The sequence below is a fragment of the Perca flavescens genome, chromosome 16, assembly GCF_004354835.1.
Source record: "Perca flavescens isolate YP-PL-M2 chromosome 16, PFLA_1.0, whole genome shotgun sequence".
NCBI classification, from domain to species: domain Eukaryota; kingdom Metazoa; phylum Chordata; class Actinopteri; order Perciformes; family Percidae; genus Perca; species Perca flavescens.
Genome location: NC_041346.1, coordinates 29465991 through 29488111, shown reverse-complemented (window position 1 = coordinate 29488111; position 22121 = coordinate 29465991). Strand labels below are relative to the sequence as shown.

At 43.5% G+C, this 22121-nt stretch overlaps 1 protein-coding gene across 1 annotated transcript in view; it reads left to right on the top strand.

The window, feature by feature from the left end:
* The window catches only part of grk3 (G protein-coupled receptor kinase 3), a 155376-nt gene extending 134853 nt beyond the window's left edge, over positions 1–20523 (top strand). The window contains exons 16-21 of the mRNA XM_028601466.1: positions 1822–1888; positions 4206–4301; positions 13654–13816; positions 14910–15046; positions 19138–19251; positions 19742–20523. Coding sequence (XP_028457267.1) covers positions 1822–1888; positions 4206–4301; positions 13654–13816; positions 14910–15046; positions 19138–19251; positions 19742–19903 — 739 coding nt within the window. The 3' untranslated portion in view covers positions 19904–20523. The remainder of the gene's footprint in view (positions 1–1821; positions 1889–4205; positions 4302–13653; positions 13817–14909; positions 15047–19137; positions 19252–19741) is intronic.
* The last annotated feature ends 1598 nt before the right edge of the window (positions 20524–22121 follow it).

Sequence of the window (22121 nt, the reverse complement as noted above, 5' to 3'; positions counted from 1 at the left end):
CCGTCATTGACATCCCTGGCCTCCAGGTTGGCTGGAATCACCTTGTGCTGTGAATTTTTTTATGTAATTAACCGATTTATCATTCTTAGTTGGGCACATATCATTATATAAACCATATAACAAAATATGTATGCATAATGCATTCCCTAGCCCCTTACCCTAACCTTAACCCTTACCCTAACCTTAACCATCACAACTAAATGCCTAACCTTAACCCTTACCCTAACAATCACAACTAAATGCCTAACCTTAACCCTTACCCTAACCTTAACCATCACAACTAAATGACTAACCTTAACCCTCACAACTAAATGCCTAACCTTAACCATCACAACTAAATGCCTAACCTTAACCCTTACCCTAACCTTAACCATCACAACTAAATGCCTAACCTTAACCCTTACCCTAACCTTAACCATCACAACTAAATGCCTAACCTTAACCCTTACCCTAACCTTAACCATCACAACTAAATGCCTAACCTTAACACTTACCCTAACCTTAACCATCACAACTAAATGACTAACCTTAACCCTTACCCTAACCTTAACCATCACAACTAAATGACTAACCTTAACCCTTACCCTAACCTTAACCATCACAACTAAATGCCTAACCTTAACCCTTACCCTAACCTTAACCATCACAACTAAATGCCTAACCTTAACCCTTACCCTAACCTGAACCATCACAACTAAATGCCACCAGTAGTTTGTAGTTTGCGGCTGAGTGCAGACGAGTAGAAACAGACATCGTGTGGTTCCGACAGAAGCTGAGTTAATAACTTTTCATCAGCTTCTGAGTGAACCCGAGTGATGGATCACCATCTGTGCTGGTGTTTGGCTGAAACAGCATCATGAATGTGTGTGTTAGAGGGAAGTAACGTGGCAAACACTGCCACCTAGTGTGCAAATACGTTCACACATCCTCATTTCATTCAGATTTCAGTCATTTCTTTTATGCCTTTGTGTCATATAGCCAACCTAATGCTTGTTTTTTTTTAAATATTTTTAAATTCCATGCTTACTTGTGCTTAATTTGTAGATTTCAGGACTTTGTAATTGCTCATTATATATAAATATATATATTTTAGGGGTCCACATGTAATCGCTATTTTATCCACATTGCAAAAAGGATTAGTGCAATATCTAAATGGATCCAAAGGTGGGCACAATATTTTGTTGAAGGCCGAATTTTCCTAGAGACTAAAGAAAAAACTCTTTGGTTTGGTACAAAATTACACTATAATCATTTTTTTATATATCCTAATTATATCCCAATCGCAATGTCAGTTAAAAATACTCGCAATTAGATATTATTCTCATATCGTGCAGCCCTAATATATATACAATACATACTATATATACAGTATATATAGTATATACTGTATATTCTTATTTTCTCTCTTCCTTAGGTGAAGTTCATAAGCCCCTAGGGCGTTTTTCTTATTAATCTCACCTGCACAATCTGTCTGTTATTCAGTGTGCCGATGTGCTGCAATAGCAGCAATCAGCTCACTGTCTATTATTGCCCATACTTCTTCTTATTATTATTATTTTTATTTCAGTTTTATTTATAGTGTCAAATCATAACAGGAATTATCTCAGGACACTTTACAGATAGAGTAGGTTTAGACCACACTCTATAGGCTAATTTACAAAGACCCAACAATTCCAGTGATTCCCCCCAAGAGCAAGCACGAATGCATAAGTTTTGTGTTTCTGTTGTCGTGATTTGATTGTGCGAATAAAACCAATAATAATAATAAAAAAGCATGTAAATGTACACATTTGTGACCCCCTCCTGTGTTTCTGTGCCCAGAGCCCCAGAGGTGAAGGAGCATCAGTTCTTCAAAGGCATCGACTGGCAGCAGGTGTACCTCCAGAAGGTGAGTCAGCATCAGTGTCTCTTTGTTCTCTGTCTGCAGCTCTTTGGTCATTTTTTTTTGTCTGTTTTTTTTTTTTTTTTTTTTAAGATTTCTTTATTGAACCTTTTCGTTTCGGTCGATTTAGTTCACGACCGATGAAGCCATTTTTTTTTTTTTTTTTTTGCTTCTTCTGAAAGCACCTGTTGTACGGTGTAGATTTATTTTTAGGTTCCAGTGTTTCCTTTTAGGATTTTTTTGGGCAGGTTTTATTCACCTCTATTCACACACAATGAGGCATATTTCCAGTTGTGATTGAACTGTATTTTCTTTGGAGGAACTATAGGGCGCTTAACATCTACAACAGGTCTACGAAATTACTTTTACATGAAATTCTTCATCACAGGGAAACCAAAGCCCAGAGCATAGAATGAAATATTACCGTTTTAATGTTTCCAGATGTTTGAGATCAGGACGATGAGCTGACAGAACTAGGGCTGCCACCTCTTAGTCGATTAGTCGACTAATCGGTCGTTTTGGTCTTAGTCGACTAAGATTTCTTTAGTCATCAGTCATTTTTTATGCTTATTCATGCTTAATTACTTATTTCCAAGAAACTTATGAGCACATTTATGGTAAACACAAGATTTAAAGTGGTGCTTTTGCAGGATTAATTGTGGAGAAACTCAGATTTACAGATGGTTAATTAACTACATTTATATTGTGCTTTTCTAGTCTTAACCACCTCTCAAAGCGAACAGCTCTGTCAATTAAATCAACAAATCGATTAGTCGACAAAATCCTATAAGTGTTAGTCGACTAAGGATTTCTTTAGTCGAGGACAGCCCTAGACAGAACTGACAAGTTGAACGTTGTCCAATCAGAACGGACCCACCGCGGTGACCTTTTTTGGTGGAGCGGTTTGTTTAATCATACCTGAAAACTGGTGGCTTTTTGGTGAAAATAGCCTTTTTGAATGGGGAAAATGTAATCCATGTGAATCGTGTAGTCTTATCTACTGAACCGAATAGCAACGCGGATTTCGGTTCATTATTTAGGAGCCACTTAAATGCCTGCGCTTCTCTCTGATGCTCCGAAAACGGACGTTAGAGGGAACTGAAACATTGCCGTACGGGACGCTAGTTAACGCTACACTTAGCAGCAGGTAACGTTAGCCTACCGTTAGCTAGTTAACACTACACTTGGCAGCAGGTAACGTTAGCCTACCCTTAGCTAGTTAACACTACACTTGGCAGCAGGTAACGTTAGCCTACCGTTAGCTAGTTAACACTACACTTGGCAGCAGGTAACGTTAGCCTACCGTTAGCTAGTTAACACTACACTTGGCAGCAGGTAACGTTAGCCTACCGTTAGCTAGCAGCTGGACTAAACACGGTTAAAATGCGGACAGTTTAACGGTGTAAAAGTGTCTGTATTTCACTGGAGAGGACTCTAACACCAGACTGTAGCTGCTGTTGTCTGAAAAACACAGACCCAGCCTCGCCGGCCTCGTGGTGCATTCAAAGTTATGGTGAAATACCCTTTTCCCATCCAGTGGTGGTTGTTGTCATTTAACAGTATTTTACTGGTGAAATAAGTTATTGTTATAAGTTATTGTTACAGCCCTTCCGAGTTTGCAGGTATGTTTAATAGTCGACTCGGAAGAAAGCCAAAGTTTTTTTGCCAGTAACCTCTGAACCTCTGGAGGAAGGTCTGACAATGTACAAGAATATTTCATTTTAAATATTTGAAAACATTTTTTTGCCCTTTTTGGCTTTAGCAATAAACAAGCTGTTCTTTAATCTAGCCGACAGTCTGTTCTGCGCTCTCAGTTCTCTTCTTCTTCTTCTAAAGTATCGGTTCAGGCACTGGTATGGCCCGACCGTGTTTTTAAAATATCATTTTAGCTTTTTAGGTAGAGAGAACAACACACACACACACACACACACACACACACACACTCACACACACACACACACACACACACACACACACACACACACACACACACACACACACACACACACACACACACTCACTCACTCACTCAGATATAGTCCTCCTTAAAGACAGAATATTGATTATTTAGAGGTGTAATAACAATATGTTTGTCTCACTTTGCAGCAGATCAGGTCATGACTGTCTGTTTTAAAGCGACACTAGCCATTGGTCCAATACAGTCCCAGTTGCTATGGTTACCCCATCACTTCAGGGGGGAAGAGCACTGCTTTGGGACTGTTTTGCCTTGTTGTTTTGCTCACACTCCTCTCTTTCTTCCATTTTGTTCTCCTCTCTTACTGTGTTCTCTCTCTCTCTCTCTCGCTTTCCTTTCCGTCTCCAGTACTCTCCTCCTTTAATTCCTCCACGGGGGGAGGTGAACGCTGCGGACGCTTTCGACATCGGCTCCTTTGACGAAGAGGACACCAAGGGCATCAAGGTAAAGCAGGCTGTGGCACACCCGCACACGCCCGTATAAGTATCTACGGTTGCTTTCACGCCTGCCCCGTTTGGTCCGTTTGGTCCGTTTGAAATGAAACACACAAACTTTGGTCGGATAGTCAAACAAACTCGTCTCGCTTCGCTTCCAAGTGAACTACAGTTCGGTTATTACCAAGCTCTTTGGGGCATTTAAAGGTGCTCTAAGTGATGTGACGCGTTTTTTAGGCTACAACATTTTTGTCACGTACAGCAAACATCTCCTCACTATCTGCTAGCTGCCTGTCCCCTGAACACACTGTAAAAACATATCTTCACTATCTGCTAGCTGCCTGTCCCCTGAATACACTGTAAAAAACATCTCCTCACTATCTGCTAGCTGCCTGTCCCCTGAACACACTGTAAAAAACATCTCCTCACTATCTGCTAGCTGCCTGTCCCCTGAACACACTGTAAAAAACATCTCCTCACTATCTGCTAGCTGTCTGTCCCCTGAACACACTGTAAAAAACATCTCCTCACTATCTGCTAGCTGTCTGTCCCCTGAACACACTGTAAAAATCATCTCCTCACTATCTGCTAGCTGCCTGTCCCCTGAACACACTGTAAAAAACATCTCCTCACTATCTGCTAGCTGCCTGTCCCCTGAACACACTGTAAAAATCATCTCCTCACTATCTGCTAGCTGCCTGTCCCCTGAACACACTGTAAAAAACATCTCCTCACTATCTGCTAGCTGCCTGTCCCCTGAACACACTGTAAAAACATATCTTCACTATCTGCTAGCTGCCTGTCCCCTGAATACACTGTAAAAAAAAAGGGGTCTCTGTAGACAGCCCAGGCTCCACAAATGCCAACAAAAACAAACTGTGCCAACCTGCACCACCAAACATAACAAACAGTCTTCCAGCCAATAACAGACAAGAAGGGTTGGGGGTTTGGGGACGGGATGAAGAGGAGGGAGGGGCGAACTAGCCTCAGTTTTTGTTTGAAAATACTTTGAACGTCAACAAGAAGTGACATCACCCAACATCGATTAAAGCACCTTTAAATTATAAGAAAACTATTTTCTTGCATCCACTGAAAGTTCTGTTGTTGCCACTGACTGACTCAGATTATTATTCTAAGTGTCTGACAACATTATGGAAAGGTTCCCTACAGAGATAGACCTTTTAGTTAAAGAGTAAGATCCTTTTAGTTTAACAGGAAACAGCTCAGAAATTGCCAACGTTAAACCCACCAGACTCCATGTAAATAATCAGGACTTTTATCATCGTAAAACACACTTCATTTAAAGTCGACAGCAACAAAATAAAACTACCAAAAGCCGTCTTGGTTCATCTTTCCACTGTTCCAACCATCACCATTCTGGTTTCGTTGAAATAAACCCTTAATTCAACCATTTACATGTGGAGATATGCTGGCTCTATACATGCTAAAAGTCCTGATTATTTACATGGAGTCTGGTGGAGATATGCTGGCTCTATACACGCTAAAAGTCCTGATTATTTACATGGAGTCTGGTGGAGATATGCTGGCTCTATACACGCTAAAAGTCCTGATTATTTACATGGAGTCTGGTGGAGATATGCTGGCTCTATACATTCTAAAAGTCCTGATTATTTACATGGAGTCTGGTGAAGATATGCTGGCTCTATACACTCTAAAAGTCCTGATTATTTACATGGAGTCTGGTGGAAATATGATGGCTCTATACACGCTAAAAGTCCTGATTATTTACATGGAGTCTGGTGGAAATATGCTGGCTCTATACACGCTAAAAGTCCTGATTATTTACATGGAGTCTGGTGGAAATATACTGGCTCTATACACTCTAAAAGTCCTGATTATTTACATGGAGTCTGGTGGAGATATGCTGGCTCTATACACGCTAAAAGTCCTGATTATTTACATGGAGTCTGGTGGAGATATGCTGGCTCTATACACGCTAAAAGTCCTGATTAATTACATGGAGTCTGGTGGAGATATGCTGGCTCTATACACTCTAAAAGTCCTGATTATTTACATGGAGTCTGGTGGAGATATGTTGGCTCTATACACTCTAAAAGTCCTGATTATTTACATGGAGTCTGGTGGAAATATGCTGGCTCTATACACACTAAAAGTCCTGATTATTTACATGGAGTCTGGTGGAAATATGCTGGCTCTATACACGCTAAAAGTCCTGATTATTTACATGGAGTCTGGTGGGTTTGGTGATGACGATTTCGGAGCAGTTTCTGGTTAAACAGAAAGGATCTTACACTTTAACTAAAAGGTCTATCTCTGTAGGGATCTTTTCCATAATGTTGTCGGACACTTAGAATAATAATCTGAAGAAAAAAACTTTTAGTGGACGCAAACTGACGCCGAACATTTGTCCTTTAGGGCTACATCGCAGCCCAATTCTAGAGATTGTTGTTCACATCAGTCACTTAGACACCAATGCATGAGAAAATAGGGTCCAGGTTGGAAAAAAATACTGAAAGTATCAGGCACGAGAACATGTCGTTCTCCCCGCGAACTCTCGGTCGCTGTGGTTAGTGCTTCTCAGAAAGCCATTAATACACAAATACGTGTTTTCTTCTTCTCTGACTAAGTGCAGAGCGGCTTGGAGTTCGTACTTCCAGAATCATGTGGACATTACTTTCGCTAAAAGGGTTACAGCTGTTAGAATCATAAAGCAGCTGGTTGTCTGGACCCGAGCAACTCAAAAGCAAAAAAAATATATTTGTTTTCTCGCTGCGATTCCTCCTTCATTAACGTTAATGTGGCGGCAGTAGCAGTTATTCACCCTCTGACACTCCAGCGCAGAGAAATAAAAGACCGGAGGTTGTTTACATTTCCCCAGCCGCTGCTCGTCATTAACGAGGAGTAATAACACTGCGAGGTGCCGCACTTCCCCCGACGGTAATCCAGTCCGGACAAAATGAGCATTTCTCTCTAAAAAAAGAGAACAAATAGACTGTAAAGATGACTGCGGTGTGAACATGCGCTGTGACCAGCTCTTTATTACTCTGTTATAGAAACGGGGGGGCTGCACAAACATATGAGAGAGACCTCTCATTACAATCCGCAGCAGCACAAAGTATAGAAGCCGAAAATGATTGCACGGTTGAGAATCAACAGCCTCCTAAATATATCCTAACCTTTATGAAGGATTTACTGCACCACTGTTGTGTAAGTCCAAACTAGGGCTGGGCGATATGGAGAAAATCCGATATCACGATATTTTTGACCAGATACCTCAATACCGCAACGATATTGTGGTGTTGACTATTGGTGCGTTCACAAAATATTTACACAATGAGATTTTAGATAAATAATCATCAGTAATGTGGATATAATGACTAAGTGGTTAAAGGCAAATAATAGAACAGTTACAACAGTCTGGTAAGTTCAGAAAATGACATCACTTTACTGTAACGTAGCCTGTAAAACCGATCGAAGACGATATCTAGTCTCATATCACGATATCGATATAATATCGATATATTGCCCAGCTTTAGTCCAAACTTGTTTTAGCCGCTGTACTGTAACAAACAACAGTGTTTATGAGCTGTACATTTAGTCTTGTGTGTGACATTGTTATTAAAGGTCCACAGTGTAGTGTTTTAAGTATTTTATTAGCTAAAATCAATGTCTTCATTACTAAATATGTCCTCATTGGTGTAAAATAACCTCTGCCAATGATCTGACTTATCCTCGGCGAAAAATTTCTTATCTGTGTTTACATTGGATGGGCAAGTCCAAGGAGGCTTCCACGTCGTAGAGCTATTTTGAAAAAGTCTAACTAGAGAGCCGAAGTCCCGCCCCTTCCGGTGGACCTCATGGGACCTTAACTCTGAAAAAATATGAACTGTAATGAACGGGGAGAGGTTATTTTTAGATCCCATTTGAATTGAGCCATGGATTACAAATGTGATGTTCGTCAATTTAAAAGAATTTTTCAACCGAAGAAAGTCTCCGTTTATTGTTATACTGTCGAAGTATAAGATTGACTCTCGTTGATATTCTTTCCGAATTAAGGTCCCATGGACCGGAAGTAGAAGGGCGGGACTCCGGCTCTCTATGGCTCTATATCAAGTGTAAATGCAAAAACAAGTGAAATAAATAAATTGTTATTAAAATAAATACATTATGTTATTCATAAATACAAACATAAATAGGGCTATGTTTCACCTTGTGTATTTCTCATACAGAATAAAACATTACAGTGTTTCAGAACTGACAGGCTGGAACATGGGGCATCTTCTAAAACAAAAACAGTACCTCCACTTCTGATCATTAATGACACATAAGTCACCTGCTGAATCTCTGGCCTACTTCTTAATAAGATGCATGTTTTTCTTTACAAAGATAAGCATCTCTGCCTTGTCAAAGCAAAGCCCATTTCTCTGTTCATCCAAGACATGAGACACAGAGCTGAATAATCGCTCACTCTCGGTGATGGTGCACGGCGCACTGAGGTATTTGCGTGCCATTTGTGCGAGTTCTGGAAAACGCAGGTGGTTATTTCTCCAAAAGCAGAGTGCTCTCTCACCTCTGGGAATATTGGTCTCTGCCAGGAAAATACCCAGTTGTTGGGATACAGAGGTACTTGTCCTCTCTGGTCTATTTTCTTCTATAATCTCCAGTATCGGTATGGGCTCCGATACTGCCTAAAACGCTGGTATCGGTATCGGAAAGTACTGGAGTTTATGCACCGATCCGATACCACGTAATAAAGCCCTAAAGAAAATCTACATTAAAGTAGTTTATTTATGTTCTTTTTACGTTATAACTGACTGTCAAACTGGAGAATAAAAGAAAGTTCTGGGGCATTCATTGTTTGTGTTTGTTCATGTTTCACAAAGAGTTTAACCTGAACCAGACCGACAACAAAGATAGAAATCATATCACATCCATACAGAGATAGTAGTATACAGCTGTTATACATCATATCACATCCATACAGGGATAGTAGTATACAGCTGTTATACATCATATCACATCTATACAGAGATAGTAGTATACAGCTGTTATATATCATATTACATCTATACAGAGATAGTAGTATACAGCTGTTATATATCATATCACATCTATACAGAGATAGTAGTATACAGCTGTTATACATCATATCACATCTATACAGAGATAGTAGTATACAGCTGTTATACATCATATTACATCTATACAGAGATAGTAGTATACAGCTGTTATACATCATATCACATCTATACAGGGATAGTAGTATACAGCTGTTATACATCATATCACATCTATACAGAGATAGTAGTATACAGCTGTTATATATCATATCACATCCATACAGAGATAGTAGTATACAGCTGTTATACATCATATTACATCTATACAGAGATAGTAGTATACAGCTGTTATATATCATATCACATCTATACAGAGATAGTAGTATACAGCTGTTATACATCATATAACATCCATACAGGGATAGTAGTATACAGCTGTTATACATCATATCACATCCATACAGAGATAGTAGTATACAGCTGTTATACATCATATCACATCCATACAGGGATAGTAGTATACAGCTGTTATACATCATATCACATCCATACAGGGATAGTAGTATACAGCTGTTATACATCATATCACATCCATACAGGGATAGTAGTATACAGCTGTTATACATCATATCACATCCATACAGGGATAGTAGTATACAGCTGTTATACATCATATCACATCCATACAGAGATAGTAGTATACAGCTGTTATACATCATATCACATCCATACAGAGATAGTAGTATACAGCTGTTATACATCATATCACATCCATACAGAGATAGTAGTATACAGCTGTTATACATCATATCACATCTATACAGAGATAGTAGTATACAGCTGTTATACATCATATCACATCCATACAGAGATAGTAGTATACAGCTGTTATACATCATATCACATCCATACAGAGATAGTAGTATACAGCTGTTAAAACATAATGAAATATAGGACACTCTGGTATCGGATCGGTACTCGGTATCGGCCGATACGCAAGTTCAGGTATCGGAATCGGTATCGGGAAGCAAAAAAGTGGTATCGGGCCATCTCTACATCAAAGTAACGATCCTTGTATGTCTATTTACAGCCTCTATTAATGAGGTCTTTGTTGTTTTAACGCCGTGGTCTGTGTCAGCCTGCTTACTCAGAAGACGTGTCAGGGCTGTCCCAGAGGGGATGACATCTGCAGCTGATGCTTCTGATGAGCTAACTTCTCTCGTCAATTGTTCAAATGGGGAGAGGAGTGTTAGAAAGTTTTCAATTAATTGCCACTGGTGCGCACCGAGAGTGGCCGGGAGGTCGTAGTCTGCGGCATATGTAGCAAGTGCACGCTTTTTTTCCAGCCATCTCTCCATCATATAAAATGTACTACTCCAGCGAGTGGAAACAGCCTGGAGACAGGAATAGGCGAGGGGTGAGTGTTTAAAGTGGCCGACGATTTTTCGGCAAATAGCCACAACATCCGTGAGGCTGCGCTGGCTAAAAACACCGTCATGAATTGCCAGTTGCAGTGTGTGCGCCATGCAGCCAAAACTAGCCAGGTCACTGTCCATCATTTCGTCATATTCCTAGCATTATCTGTCACGACAGCATGCACTTTGGTTTTGTCGATTTTCCACGTCTGGAACATGTTCTCAAATGCCTCCGAGATGGCAGATGCGGCGTGGGTACCTGCGAGCTCCTGGGAGTGCAACACTGCCTTCACCAGGTTGAAGTCCTCATCAATCCACTGTGCCGTGAGGCTAAGCATGCTCACAGGGCTTACATCTGAACTCCATATATCTGTGGAGAAACTGATTGCAGCGATGTCGCAAGCCAGTAGCTCATGAATGTGCGTGGCAGCAATGTTGTGGATTTCGGGGAGACCGACCTCGGCAAAGTGGCTCCATAAACTTCATCAGACTCCGAAAACCCACGTCCTCCACTACAGAGAAAGGCTGGTCATCTAAAGCGATGAACCCCATCACCTTGTTTATTTGTTTGGCTTCGGCGCTGTCTGGAGGAGGCTGTTTGGCGTTCTCAAACGCCGTGTCAATTGAAGTCTGAGTCTTACCGGGGGTTGCGCTTTCTTGGCGGCTTCATTTTTCCGTTTTTGGTCAGCTTGCAGGTAATCGCCGTACACCGCCTCGTGCCTGCTTCTCAAATGTCCAATGAGATTTGTTGTGTTAAATGACTTTCTAACAGCACCCCCCCCCCCTCTCTTGAAATTTCAATGCAACACGTGTTGCAAACTGCAAAACGCTGATCTTTCTCTGAAACTGTAAAATCTTCTCTGTTTAATCTAAGTTACTGAGGAGAGTGCGCGGGGGCCCTCTTCCGTCTCGGTATCTCCCCCCCCAAGTTTCTCCTGAGCACAGCGTTCATGACACACATAATCATCGGCGAACGTCATTTTTATTTCCCGATGGCAGTTAACGAGGCAAATATCGCCCGTTACCGATGTTCGGCCGGTGCATCCCTATTTTCGATGCCTCCGTACCATTTCTTTTTAATTTTGGGCCACGGGCCGACCTTCTGAGGCTGTGGCATTAACTGCGTCTGCGACACGTCACTCTACGGTAGGGTTGGGTATCGTTTTTTTTTTTCGATTCGGTGCTAAATCGATACTTTTAAAACGGTGCCGGTGCCTAAACGGTGCCTGAACCGGTACTTTTCAATAAAGTTAAAAAAAAAAGAAGAAGAAAAAAAATAATTGTAGTAAACAATAGGCCATGGTCAAAATTAAAGATTTAATAATAATGTAATAACTAGGGAAAAGGGTATTTTACAATTACTGTGAATGCACCACAAGGCTACCTGTTTTAAGTGAATCTGTGTTGTTTAATTCCGACAACGGCAGCTGCAAGTGAACGCACCGTCTGTGTTGTTTAATTCCGACAACGGCAGCTGCAAGTGAACGCACCGTCTGTGTTGTTTAATTCCGACCATATAAACATACTGTATATCTATGAATTGTTCCATCCCGCTGTTGAAGTCCTCCACAGTGAAATCCAGTCACACTTTACACTGTTTAACGTTAGCTGTCAGCATCTTAACCGTGATTAATCCAGCTGCTAGCTAAAGGTAGGCTAACGTTACATGCTGTCAGGTGTAGTGTAAAGTCAGGCACCGAAATGAGGCACCGAAACTTTCGTTCTTATTCGGTCTCGTTACTACCGTTTACGTCGGCACCGGTTCCCTATTGGCACAGAGTTTCGGTACCCAACCCTACTCTACGGCTTTTTTGGCGTTCCTAACGCCCGCACTTTCCCCTGCAAGCATCTTTCCCTCTTCTCCACCTTTCCAACCAGATCTGCAACTTCACATTGAGGGAAATGTCTGTGTCTTGTTTTCCTCTCTGCTCATGATGTCGGTGTGAATGAATATTCATTTGGGGCGTTTCACTGACTATTTAAGGTGCCCATATTATGAAAAAAAAATCACTTTTTTTCTGGGATTTGGGGTGTTATTTAGTGTCTCACACGCATACAAACTTTGAAAAAACTCCATCCATGGTGTTCTGAGTGAGATCTGGTTTCTGAATGTGTCCTGCCTTCAGTCTCCGGGTGAGCTGGTCAAAATCTGCACGGCTTTCTACGTCACTAGCCGAAACGAGGCTCGTTCTCAATGGCAAAGCACTGCTACAACACACACTGGTTCACCATAATCTGCAAAAGAACTACTTCCATGTCCCTGTTCTGCAGGTATTCCACGCTAAGTGTGAAGTGCTCCCTCGTTTAGAAGAAGTCTCCCGGCTAATCCTGCCTCGTACAGGCCGAAAGTTGGAGAAACAAACAGCTAGCTGATACATGATCCTTACCTAGCTACTGAGCATGTGCGACTCCCAACAAAGATGGAACAGAAGTGAGATGTCTCACTCTGTAGTTAAAACAGAGAGCTCAACACACAGGGTGAAAAGAGGAGCTGCAGCAATGTGCAGTACAACAAAAATATGGTGTTTTTTTTGAAAATTAAACCATGTAAACCTATTCTGATATAACCTCTAAATACAATTATGAACCTGAAAATGAGCAGAATATGAGCACTTTAAGGGCAACTATGGGGCGTGACTTGATGCCGCCAAAGCTGCGCCACATTTAGAGTCGATTGTGATTTCTAAAGGGAAACCGCCGTAGGATGTGCGTGCGCACGGTTTTTACAAATCAGAATATTTCCGTGCGTATTCAAGCGCTTCGTCCGTACGCCACTTTTGACGCAAATCCGCCGCAAACGGAACAAAACGGGAAAGGCAGCAGAGTCGCTCCCGGTGGGAAATGGAAGTTAAAACTTACTATACGACTGACAGTGGATGTGTGTCTGTCTGTCTGTCTCCTGCAGCTGCTGGACAGCGACCAGGAGCTGTACAAGAACTTCCCTCTGGTGATCTCGGAGCGCTGGCAGCAGGAGGTAGCCGAGACGGTCTACGAGGCGGTCAACTCGGACACGGACAAGAACGAGGCGCGCAAGAGGGCCAAGAACAAGCAGCTGGGCCACGAGGAGGGTAAAGACCACCGCCAGGGACAATATAATCACGAAGCAATAAATGGCTCTGCTCCCAAATATCTACATGGCCATATAAAAATGGTTCATACACAGCATAATCCCAATACTAGGGCCAGTGTCTGTTCTTGTGAAGTGCCCAGAGTCAACAATGCAGCTAGAAGTTTTTTTTTTTTAAAACAGGTGGAATAATCTGCCACTTTCCCTCAAAATTGTAAATAAAAGTGGGGCTTTTAGACACAAGGTTAAGGCTTTTTTTATGGAATAGAGTAGCCAATATTTTTTTAATTAGAGTAGACTGATTATTTTATGTGATTTATGATTCTCTGATTTTATAATGCTTTGAAACCTTGGATGATCTGTATTACATGTTATTGTCTTTGACCTGAAATAGGTCTGTTATGTGTTGCATGTTTTAACACCAAGGACCATGTTGGAAATAAGTGTTTACACTTTAACATGCTATCCTTTGGATTACAGTACAGGCCAAAAGTTTGGACACACCTTCTCATTCAATGCGTTTCCTTTTTATTTTCATGACTATTTACATCGTAGATTCTCACTGAAGGCATCAAAACTATGAATGAACACATATGGAATTATGTACTTAACAAAAAAGTGTGAAATAACTGAAAACATGTCTTATATTTTAGATTCTTCAAAGTAGCCACCCTTTGCTTTTTTTGATAACTCTGCAAACCCTTGGTGTTCTCTCAATGAGCTTCATGAGGTAGTCACCTGAAATGGTTTTACCTTCACAGGTGTGCTTTGTCAGGGTTCATTAGTGGAATTATTTCCCTTATTAATAAAAAAGCAAAGGGTGGCTACTTTGAAGAATCTAAAATATAAGACATGTTTTCAGTTATTTCACACTTTTTTTGTACGCATTTGAATGAGAAGGTGTGTCCAAACGTTTGGCCTGTACTGTATGTTGTTTTTCAAATCCAAAACAAATCAAAAACTCAGATGCCTGCAGGGTGTTCTAACCGCGTGTGTGTGTGTGTGTGTGTGTGTGTGTGTGTGTGTGTGTGTGTGTGTGTGTGTGTGTGTGTGTGTGTGTGTGTGTGTGTGTGTGTGTGTTTCCATGTGTGCAGACTACGCCTTCGGAAAGGACTGCATAATGCACGGCTACATGCTGAAGCTGGGGAACCCGTTCCTGACCCAGTGGCAGCGCCGGTACTTCTACCTGTTCCCCAACCGTGTGGAGTGGAGGGGAGAGGGCGAGTCACGGGTCAGTCCAGCGCACAGCGCACACGTCATTGGTTTTAGTTTAGATTTAGTACGTTTTTAGTGTTTTTTTGCTAGTTTTAGTTTAGTTTGAGTTAGGGCTGCTCGATTATGGGAAAAAAAATATAATCACGATTGTTTCGGTCAATATTGAAATCACGATAATTTAGCACGATTACTTGTTGACTTCTGGAAAGGTGTTGCAATTATTGAACTTAAAAAACAGTGGGAAAAGTTAAATACAGGGTTCATATGTTTTGAAAAAACCTGGAAAAGTTATGGAATTTGACAAAACGCAAATTCCAGGCCTGGAGAGGTTTTGGAAACCTAAAAAGACCCAGAAAGTTTTGGAAAAGTCATGGAATTTATTTTTTAACACACAGAATAATAATTAATAAATGTATTTTCACGTCTTCTTAACCTCAGCGTTGTATTCAGGGAGCAATATTATGAATTCCACTATGAACCACAGACATTATCATTCATTTTATAGTTAAACCTCTGAGGGTAAACTTTAACACAGATAAGTATTCTTATTGTATAATGTCGACTGACATTTTCAGGAACACATAGTCATGTAAATTTGCCGAAAAATATTGGTTAAAATGCGTATGAACCCTGTAAATAAATCAACAGTAAAAAAAAAACAACTTACAACTGTGAAATTTGCCTTAATACTTTTCCTATTCAAAGATAATTTTTTCAATCAGAACATAAGAGAAAAACGTAATGAGCTAAATAATTGTTTTTCTCGATTATTCAGTTTTTGTGAATGATTAATTGCACAGCCCTAGTTTGAGTTAGTTTTCAGTGTGTTTTGGCTAGTTTTTGGTTTAGCTTGTTTTCAGAAAGGTTTAGTTTTAGGTTTTATGTATTTAGTTTCAGTTTGTTTTTGTCAGGGCCAGATATAATGTCTCAGAAGTCTGTAGTTATATTTACATACAGAATACATGTTTCGAGAATAGCTCAGTTTAGTTTTTCTTGAAGGTTTTAGTTTAGTTTCAGTTTACTAAAAATATATTTTCACGGAGTATTTGTTTTGTTTTGTTATATGTTTTTGTTTAAGTTTACTATAATAACTGAAGTCAAGAGAGGGTGCTCTGTTTTTTGTCAGTGTATGAATGTTGTCTGTCTGTCTGTCTGTCTGTCTGTCTGTCTCGACGCCACAATGACGGAGCAGTGGCTAAAACAGTTAAAAACACTCAAAGACGGGGTGAGTGTTAACACAAAGGTCTCTGCTGTGTCCCCAGCGTCCCTGCTGTCTTTGTGCAGAAGGTGTTTAGCGCTGTAGTCCACCTCCCCGCTTCAGCATCGGTAGAGAGCGCCAGACTCGGTAGAGAGCTCCAGCCTCGGTAGAGAGAGCTCCAGCCTCGGTAGAGAGAGCTCCAGCCTCGGTAGAGAGAGCTCCAGCCTCGGTAGAGAGAGCTCCAGCCTCGGTAGAGAGAGCTCCAGCCTCGGTAGAGCGAGCTCCAGCCTCGGTAGAGCGAGCTCCAGCCTCGGTAGAGAGAGCTCCAGCCTCGGTAGAGCGAGCTCCAGACTCGGTAGAGAGCTCCATCCTCGGTAGAGAGAGCTCCAGACTCGGTAGAGAGCTCCAGCCTCGGTAGAGAGCTCCATCCTCGGTAGAGAGCTCCAGCCTCGGTAGAGAGCTCCAGCCTCGGTAGAGAGAGCTCCAGCCTCGGTAGAGAGCTCCAGCCTCGGTAGAGAGCTCCAGCCTCGGTAGAGAGCTCCAGACTCGGTAGAGAGAGCTCCAGCCTGGGTAGAGCGAGCTCCAGCCTCGGTAGAGAGAGCTCCAGCCTGGGTAGAGAGAGCTCCAGCCTCGGTAGAGAGAGCTCCAGCCTCGGTAGAGAGAGCTCCAGCCTCGGTAGAGAGAGCTCCAGCCTCGGTAGAGCGAGCTCCAGCCTCGGTAGAGAGAGCTCCAGCCTCGGTAGAGCGAGCTCCAGCCTCGGTAGAGAGAGCTCCAGCCTCGGTAGAGAGAGCTCCAGCCTCGGTAGAGAGAGCTCCAGCCTCGGTAGAGAGAGCTCCAGCCTCGGTAGAGAGCTTCAGTCTTCACAGCCTCCTCAAACTGCTACAGCAGGAAGAGCCTCCCTGAGAGGCGTCAGGAACTCAGAGCTTATTTCAAGTCTTTTTGCACATCCAAACATTCTGCTGCACAGGTGCGTTGTAAAATAACATCAACTTGGAAACAAAGGAACAAATCCTGCACTCTGCTCTTGCTATATCATCACCGTTTATTTACACAAAGCGAACGTGTTTCGGTCCCTCCAGACCTTCATCGAGAGGATTTCAAACAACATACACAACTGGGCTTAAATCCATGTTGCCCCCATTCTGTGTCCCCAGGTCTGGGACAACAGAGAATCCCTTTTCAATGAGAGTAGCTCTCAAAAAACACACATCTTAATTGTGCAGCATTTGACACTCGTACAGGCAATCAACATCCCAATTCAGGATTATAAAAGTGATTAAAAACATGTTTTAGTGGCTGGGTTAGCTGGATGGAGAGTGGCCAGACTCTCTGTACAAATGAAATGGACCAGAGTCTGGTAGGACCAGGCTAGTATACCAGAGTCTGGTAGGACCAGGCTAGTGGACCAGAGTCTGGTAGGACCAGGCTAGTATACCAGAGTCTGGTAGGACCAGGCTAGTATACCAGAGTCTGGTAGGACCAGGCTAGTGGACCAGAGTCTGGTAGGACCAGGCTAGTGGACCAGAGTCTGGTAGGACCAGGCTAGTATACCAGAGTCTGGTAGGACCAGGCTAGTGGACCAGAGTCTGGTAGGACCAGGCTAGTGTACCAGAGTCTGGTAGGACCAGACTAATGTACCAGAGTCTGGTAGGACCAGGCTAATGTACCAGAGTCTGGTAGGACCAGGCTAGTATACCAGAGTCTGGTAGGACCAGGCTAGTATACCAGAGTCTGGTAGGACCAGGCTAGTATACCAGAGTCTGGTAGGACCAGGCTAGTGGACCAGAGTCTGGTAGGACCAGGCTAGTGGACCAGAGTCTGGTAGGACCAGGCTAGTGTACCAGAGTCTGGTAGGACCAGACTAATGTACCAGAGTCTGGTAGGACCAGGCTAATGTACCAGAGTCTGGTAGGACCAGGCTAGTATACCAGAGTCTGGTAGGACCAGGCTAGTGGACCAGAGTCTGGTAGGACCAGGCTAGTGGACCAGAGTCTGGTAGGACCAGGCTAGTATACCAGAGTCTGGTAGGACCAGGCTAGTGGACCAGAGTCTGGTAGGACCAGGCTAATGTACCAGAGTCTGGTAGGACCAGGCTAATGTACCAGAGTCTGGTAGGACCAGGCTAGTGTACCAGATTCTGGTAGGACCAGGCTAGTGGACCAGAGTCTGGTAGGACCAGGCTAGTGGACCAGAGTCTGGTAGGACCAGGCTAGTATACCAGAGTCTGGTAGGACCAGGCTAGTGTACCAGAGTCTGGTAGGACCAGGCTAGTGTACCAGAGTCTGGTAGGACCAGGCTAATGTACCAGAGTCTGGTAGGACCAGGCTAATGTACCAGAGTCTGGTAGGACCAGGCTAGTGTACCAGATTCTGGTTGGACCAGGCTAGTGTACCAGAGTCTGGTAGGACCAGACTAATGTACCAGAGTCTGGTAGGACCAGGCTAATGTACCAGAGTCTGGTAGGACCAGGCTAATGTACCAGAGTCTGGTAGGACCAGGCTAGTATACCAGAGTCTGGTAGGACCAGGCTAGTGGACCAGAGTCTGGTAGGACCAGGCTAGTGGACCAGAGTCTGGTAGGACCAGGCTAATGTACCAGAGTCAGGTAGGACCAGACTAATGGACCAGATTCTGGTAGAACCAGACTAATGTACCAGAGTCTGGTAGGACCAGGCTAGGTTACCATCCCATTAACCTGTAAATAAAGGAAGTGGTCCTTTTTTTAATACAGAGCCCGGGACAATAAATCCACCCGCTGTCTGGGACTTTTAAAAGTCACAACTGACAGTTTTGCAGCAGGACGTGATCTCGGAGTCTTTCGGCTCCGCCTTAGTGCGTCATTATCTGTTTTCTGCGCAGGGTTAGCTCATCGCCTGCTCATTTTCTGATTTGGTCAATTTTTTTTTTCAGCAAAACCTGCTGACGATGGAGCAGATTGTGACCGTGGAGGAAACGCAGATTAAAGACAAGAAGTGCATCCTGCTGCGCATCAAGGGAGGCAAGCAGTTTGTGCTGCAGTGTGAGGTAGGAGCTTCTTATTTTTTTCATTTTACCAGGGCTGTCCTCGACTAAAGAAATTCTTAGTCGACTAACACTTATAGGATTTTGTCGACTAATCGATTAGTTGATTTAATTAACAGAGCTGTGCGCTTTGAGAGGTGGTTAAGACTAGAAAAGCACAATATAAATGTAGTTAATTAACCATCTGTAAAACTGAGTTTCTCCACAATTAATCCTGCAAAAGCACCACTTTAAATCTTGTGTTTACCATAAATGTGCTCAGAAGTTTCTTGGAAATGAGTAATTAAGCATGAATAAGCATAAAAAATGACTAATCGACTAAAGAAATCTTAGTCGACTGAGACCAAAACGACCGATTAGTCGACTAATCGACTAAGAGGTGGCAGCCCTACATTTTACTGAATTTCTTTCGGCGGGGAGATAATGACGATGAGCTGATCCCTGAGTAATCCCTCCCTCCCTCCCTCCCTCCCTCCCCCCTGTCTGTGTGCAGAGTGATCCGGAGTTCGTGCAGTGGAAGAAAGAGCTGACCGAGGCGTTCACAGAAGCCCAGAAGCTGCTGCGCCGAGCCCCCAAAGTCATCGGGAAAGGCCGGGCCGGAGTGGTGGAGCTCTCCAAACCTCCGCTCACGCACCGCAATAGCAATGGCCTGTGAATACGCACACATTTACACACACGCACACACACATTTACACACCTTTACACACACACACACAGCCACCCACCCTCATATCCTCATCAGCTGCAGGAAATTCACCCTAACAGCCCTCTCCGCAACACCTTGCAGTGTATAAGGACCATTCCCAGAAGCCTCTTATTGCACGCACACACACATGCACACACACACATGCACACACACACACACTTAGAAACACACACACACACACACACACATGCACGACGACCAATCATAAGCGCTACATAGTTTTTGCGTCTGCCATGGGACCTTGCCAGTGCACCGAGAGGAAGAAAGAGGTTTCGGGGAGGCCTCGGCGTGTGAAGGACCTCTGCATGAATGTGACGAGGACTAACGCCCGGTCCTCTCTGTCCCCCCCCCCCCTGTCTTTCTCTTTTCCTCCCCTCCCTCCCTCCCTTTCGCCTTTCTCTCTCTCTGTCTCTCCCCCGTCACCACCATCACTCTGTTCGGACAGGATGAATCTGGAGAGGGGGGAAGCTCTTTAATTTTTATCTTTTTGGATCTCTATGAACCGGGACCCACAGTGGAGGCTTTCCTCTTCTCTCTGTCTCTCTCTCCCTCTCTCTCTCTCTGTCTCTCTCTCTCCCTCTCTCTCTCTGTCTGTCTCTCTCTCTCTCACACACTATCTCCCTCTCTCTCTCTGTCTGTCTCTCTCTCTCTCTCTTTAGTGGGGAATGTATTTCTGCGAGAGGAAAAAGAAACCCACACATACACACAAAGGAAAATAAAAGTCCACTCTCATCCCTCCATCCCTCCCTCCCTCCCTCCCTCTCTCTCCGTTACTGAAGTCCAACAAAAAAGTGCCAACGTCAATATGAACTTATGAAGTCACCAGAGCGCCCCTGGAGACGGGAGAGAGAGCGAGAGAGAGCGAGAGAGAGAGAGGCTTCCCGGCGGGCAGATATCGATAGGGCGTCTTGTGGAGGTCGGAGGTCGGCTGATCATTCCAATGCAAGACAACAGGAAGTACAAAAGGACCACAGACTCTTTTCTTTTCCAGAGATTTTGGCTCCTGTTCGCTTTGCCACAGACACTGAGACTTCCAAAATCGGCTGTCAAGAATAGGGCGTCCCGGGTTGCTATGAGAACCCACGGACAACGGTGTGAAACTATTGCGTGTGAAGGATACACTTGCAGGAAGGAAAAAACAAAACAAAAAAGAGAGAGACCGAGGAAGAGGAGGAGGAGGAAGAAGAGGTGACTCTTGAGTGTAAATAAGAAAAGGCTTTTTGCTCCCTCTCTCTCTCTCTCTGTGCATCCCCAGTGTGTTAGTCCAACGTGTTTGCATTATCGCGGACTCCTCTGTCCGCCTGTTTGTGACTCTGTCCTGGCTTTAGAGGGAGAGGAGGGGAGGGGGGTTGTTTTGTCTGGGGGTGGGGGGGTGTTTTGGGCTTGTTTTGGGGGTTGTGGACAGGCGCGAGTGTAAGTAAACAGTTCTTGGATCGCTCACAGCGCTGCGTTACCGAACGGTGTCCCCTGGTCTGTGAATGGGCCTCGGTCTGGGCTTTGGGGGAGAGGAGGGAGGGAGAGGGGGGGCTGGGGGGGGATGTCGCGCTCGGTTTCCCAGCGACAAATTCATCGCCGCGCGCAGCCGCCCTCGTTAGCTTTTACCGTTTGTCGTTGCTGTTAAATGAAGACGAGCTGAGCGCTAATTAAAGGCAAAAAGAATCCACCCTAAAAACACACACAGAGGCATTTTATCTTCTGCGTCATCTCTCTCTCTCTCTCCCTCTCTCCCTCTCTGTCTCTCTCTCTCTCTCTCTCTCTCTCTCTCTCTCTCTCTCTCTGTCTGTCTCTCTCTCTCTCTGTCTGTCGGTCTCTGTCTCTCTCTCTGTCTCTCTCCCTCTCTCCCCCCCGATGTTTGAGGCATTTCAGGTGCTCTGGTTTTTTTTTGCATTATGATGAAGGGTTAACATTTAGTTTTTGTTGTTTTTTTTGCGCTCGTTACCGCGCTCTGCCTCATCTGCACGTAGTTCTGCACGGGTTTTTAGTTGGCCTGCATTTCCCAGAATGCCTTTTTGAAAGAGCCATGCAGGGGGAACACACTCGCACCGCATTCCAAGTCGCATCATCTTTACTTTTTAGTAAATACCGCAGCTAAAATTATTTAAATCAAGCTGGATTCATACTGTAAAAGTGTCCAGATTGCAGTCAGACATCCTGGTATTTTTTTGGC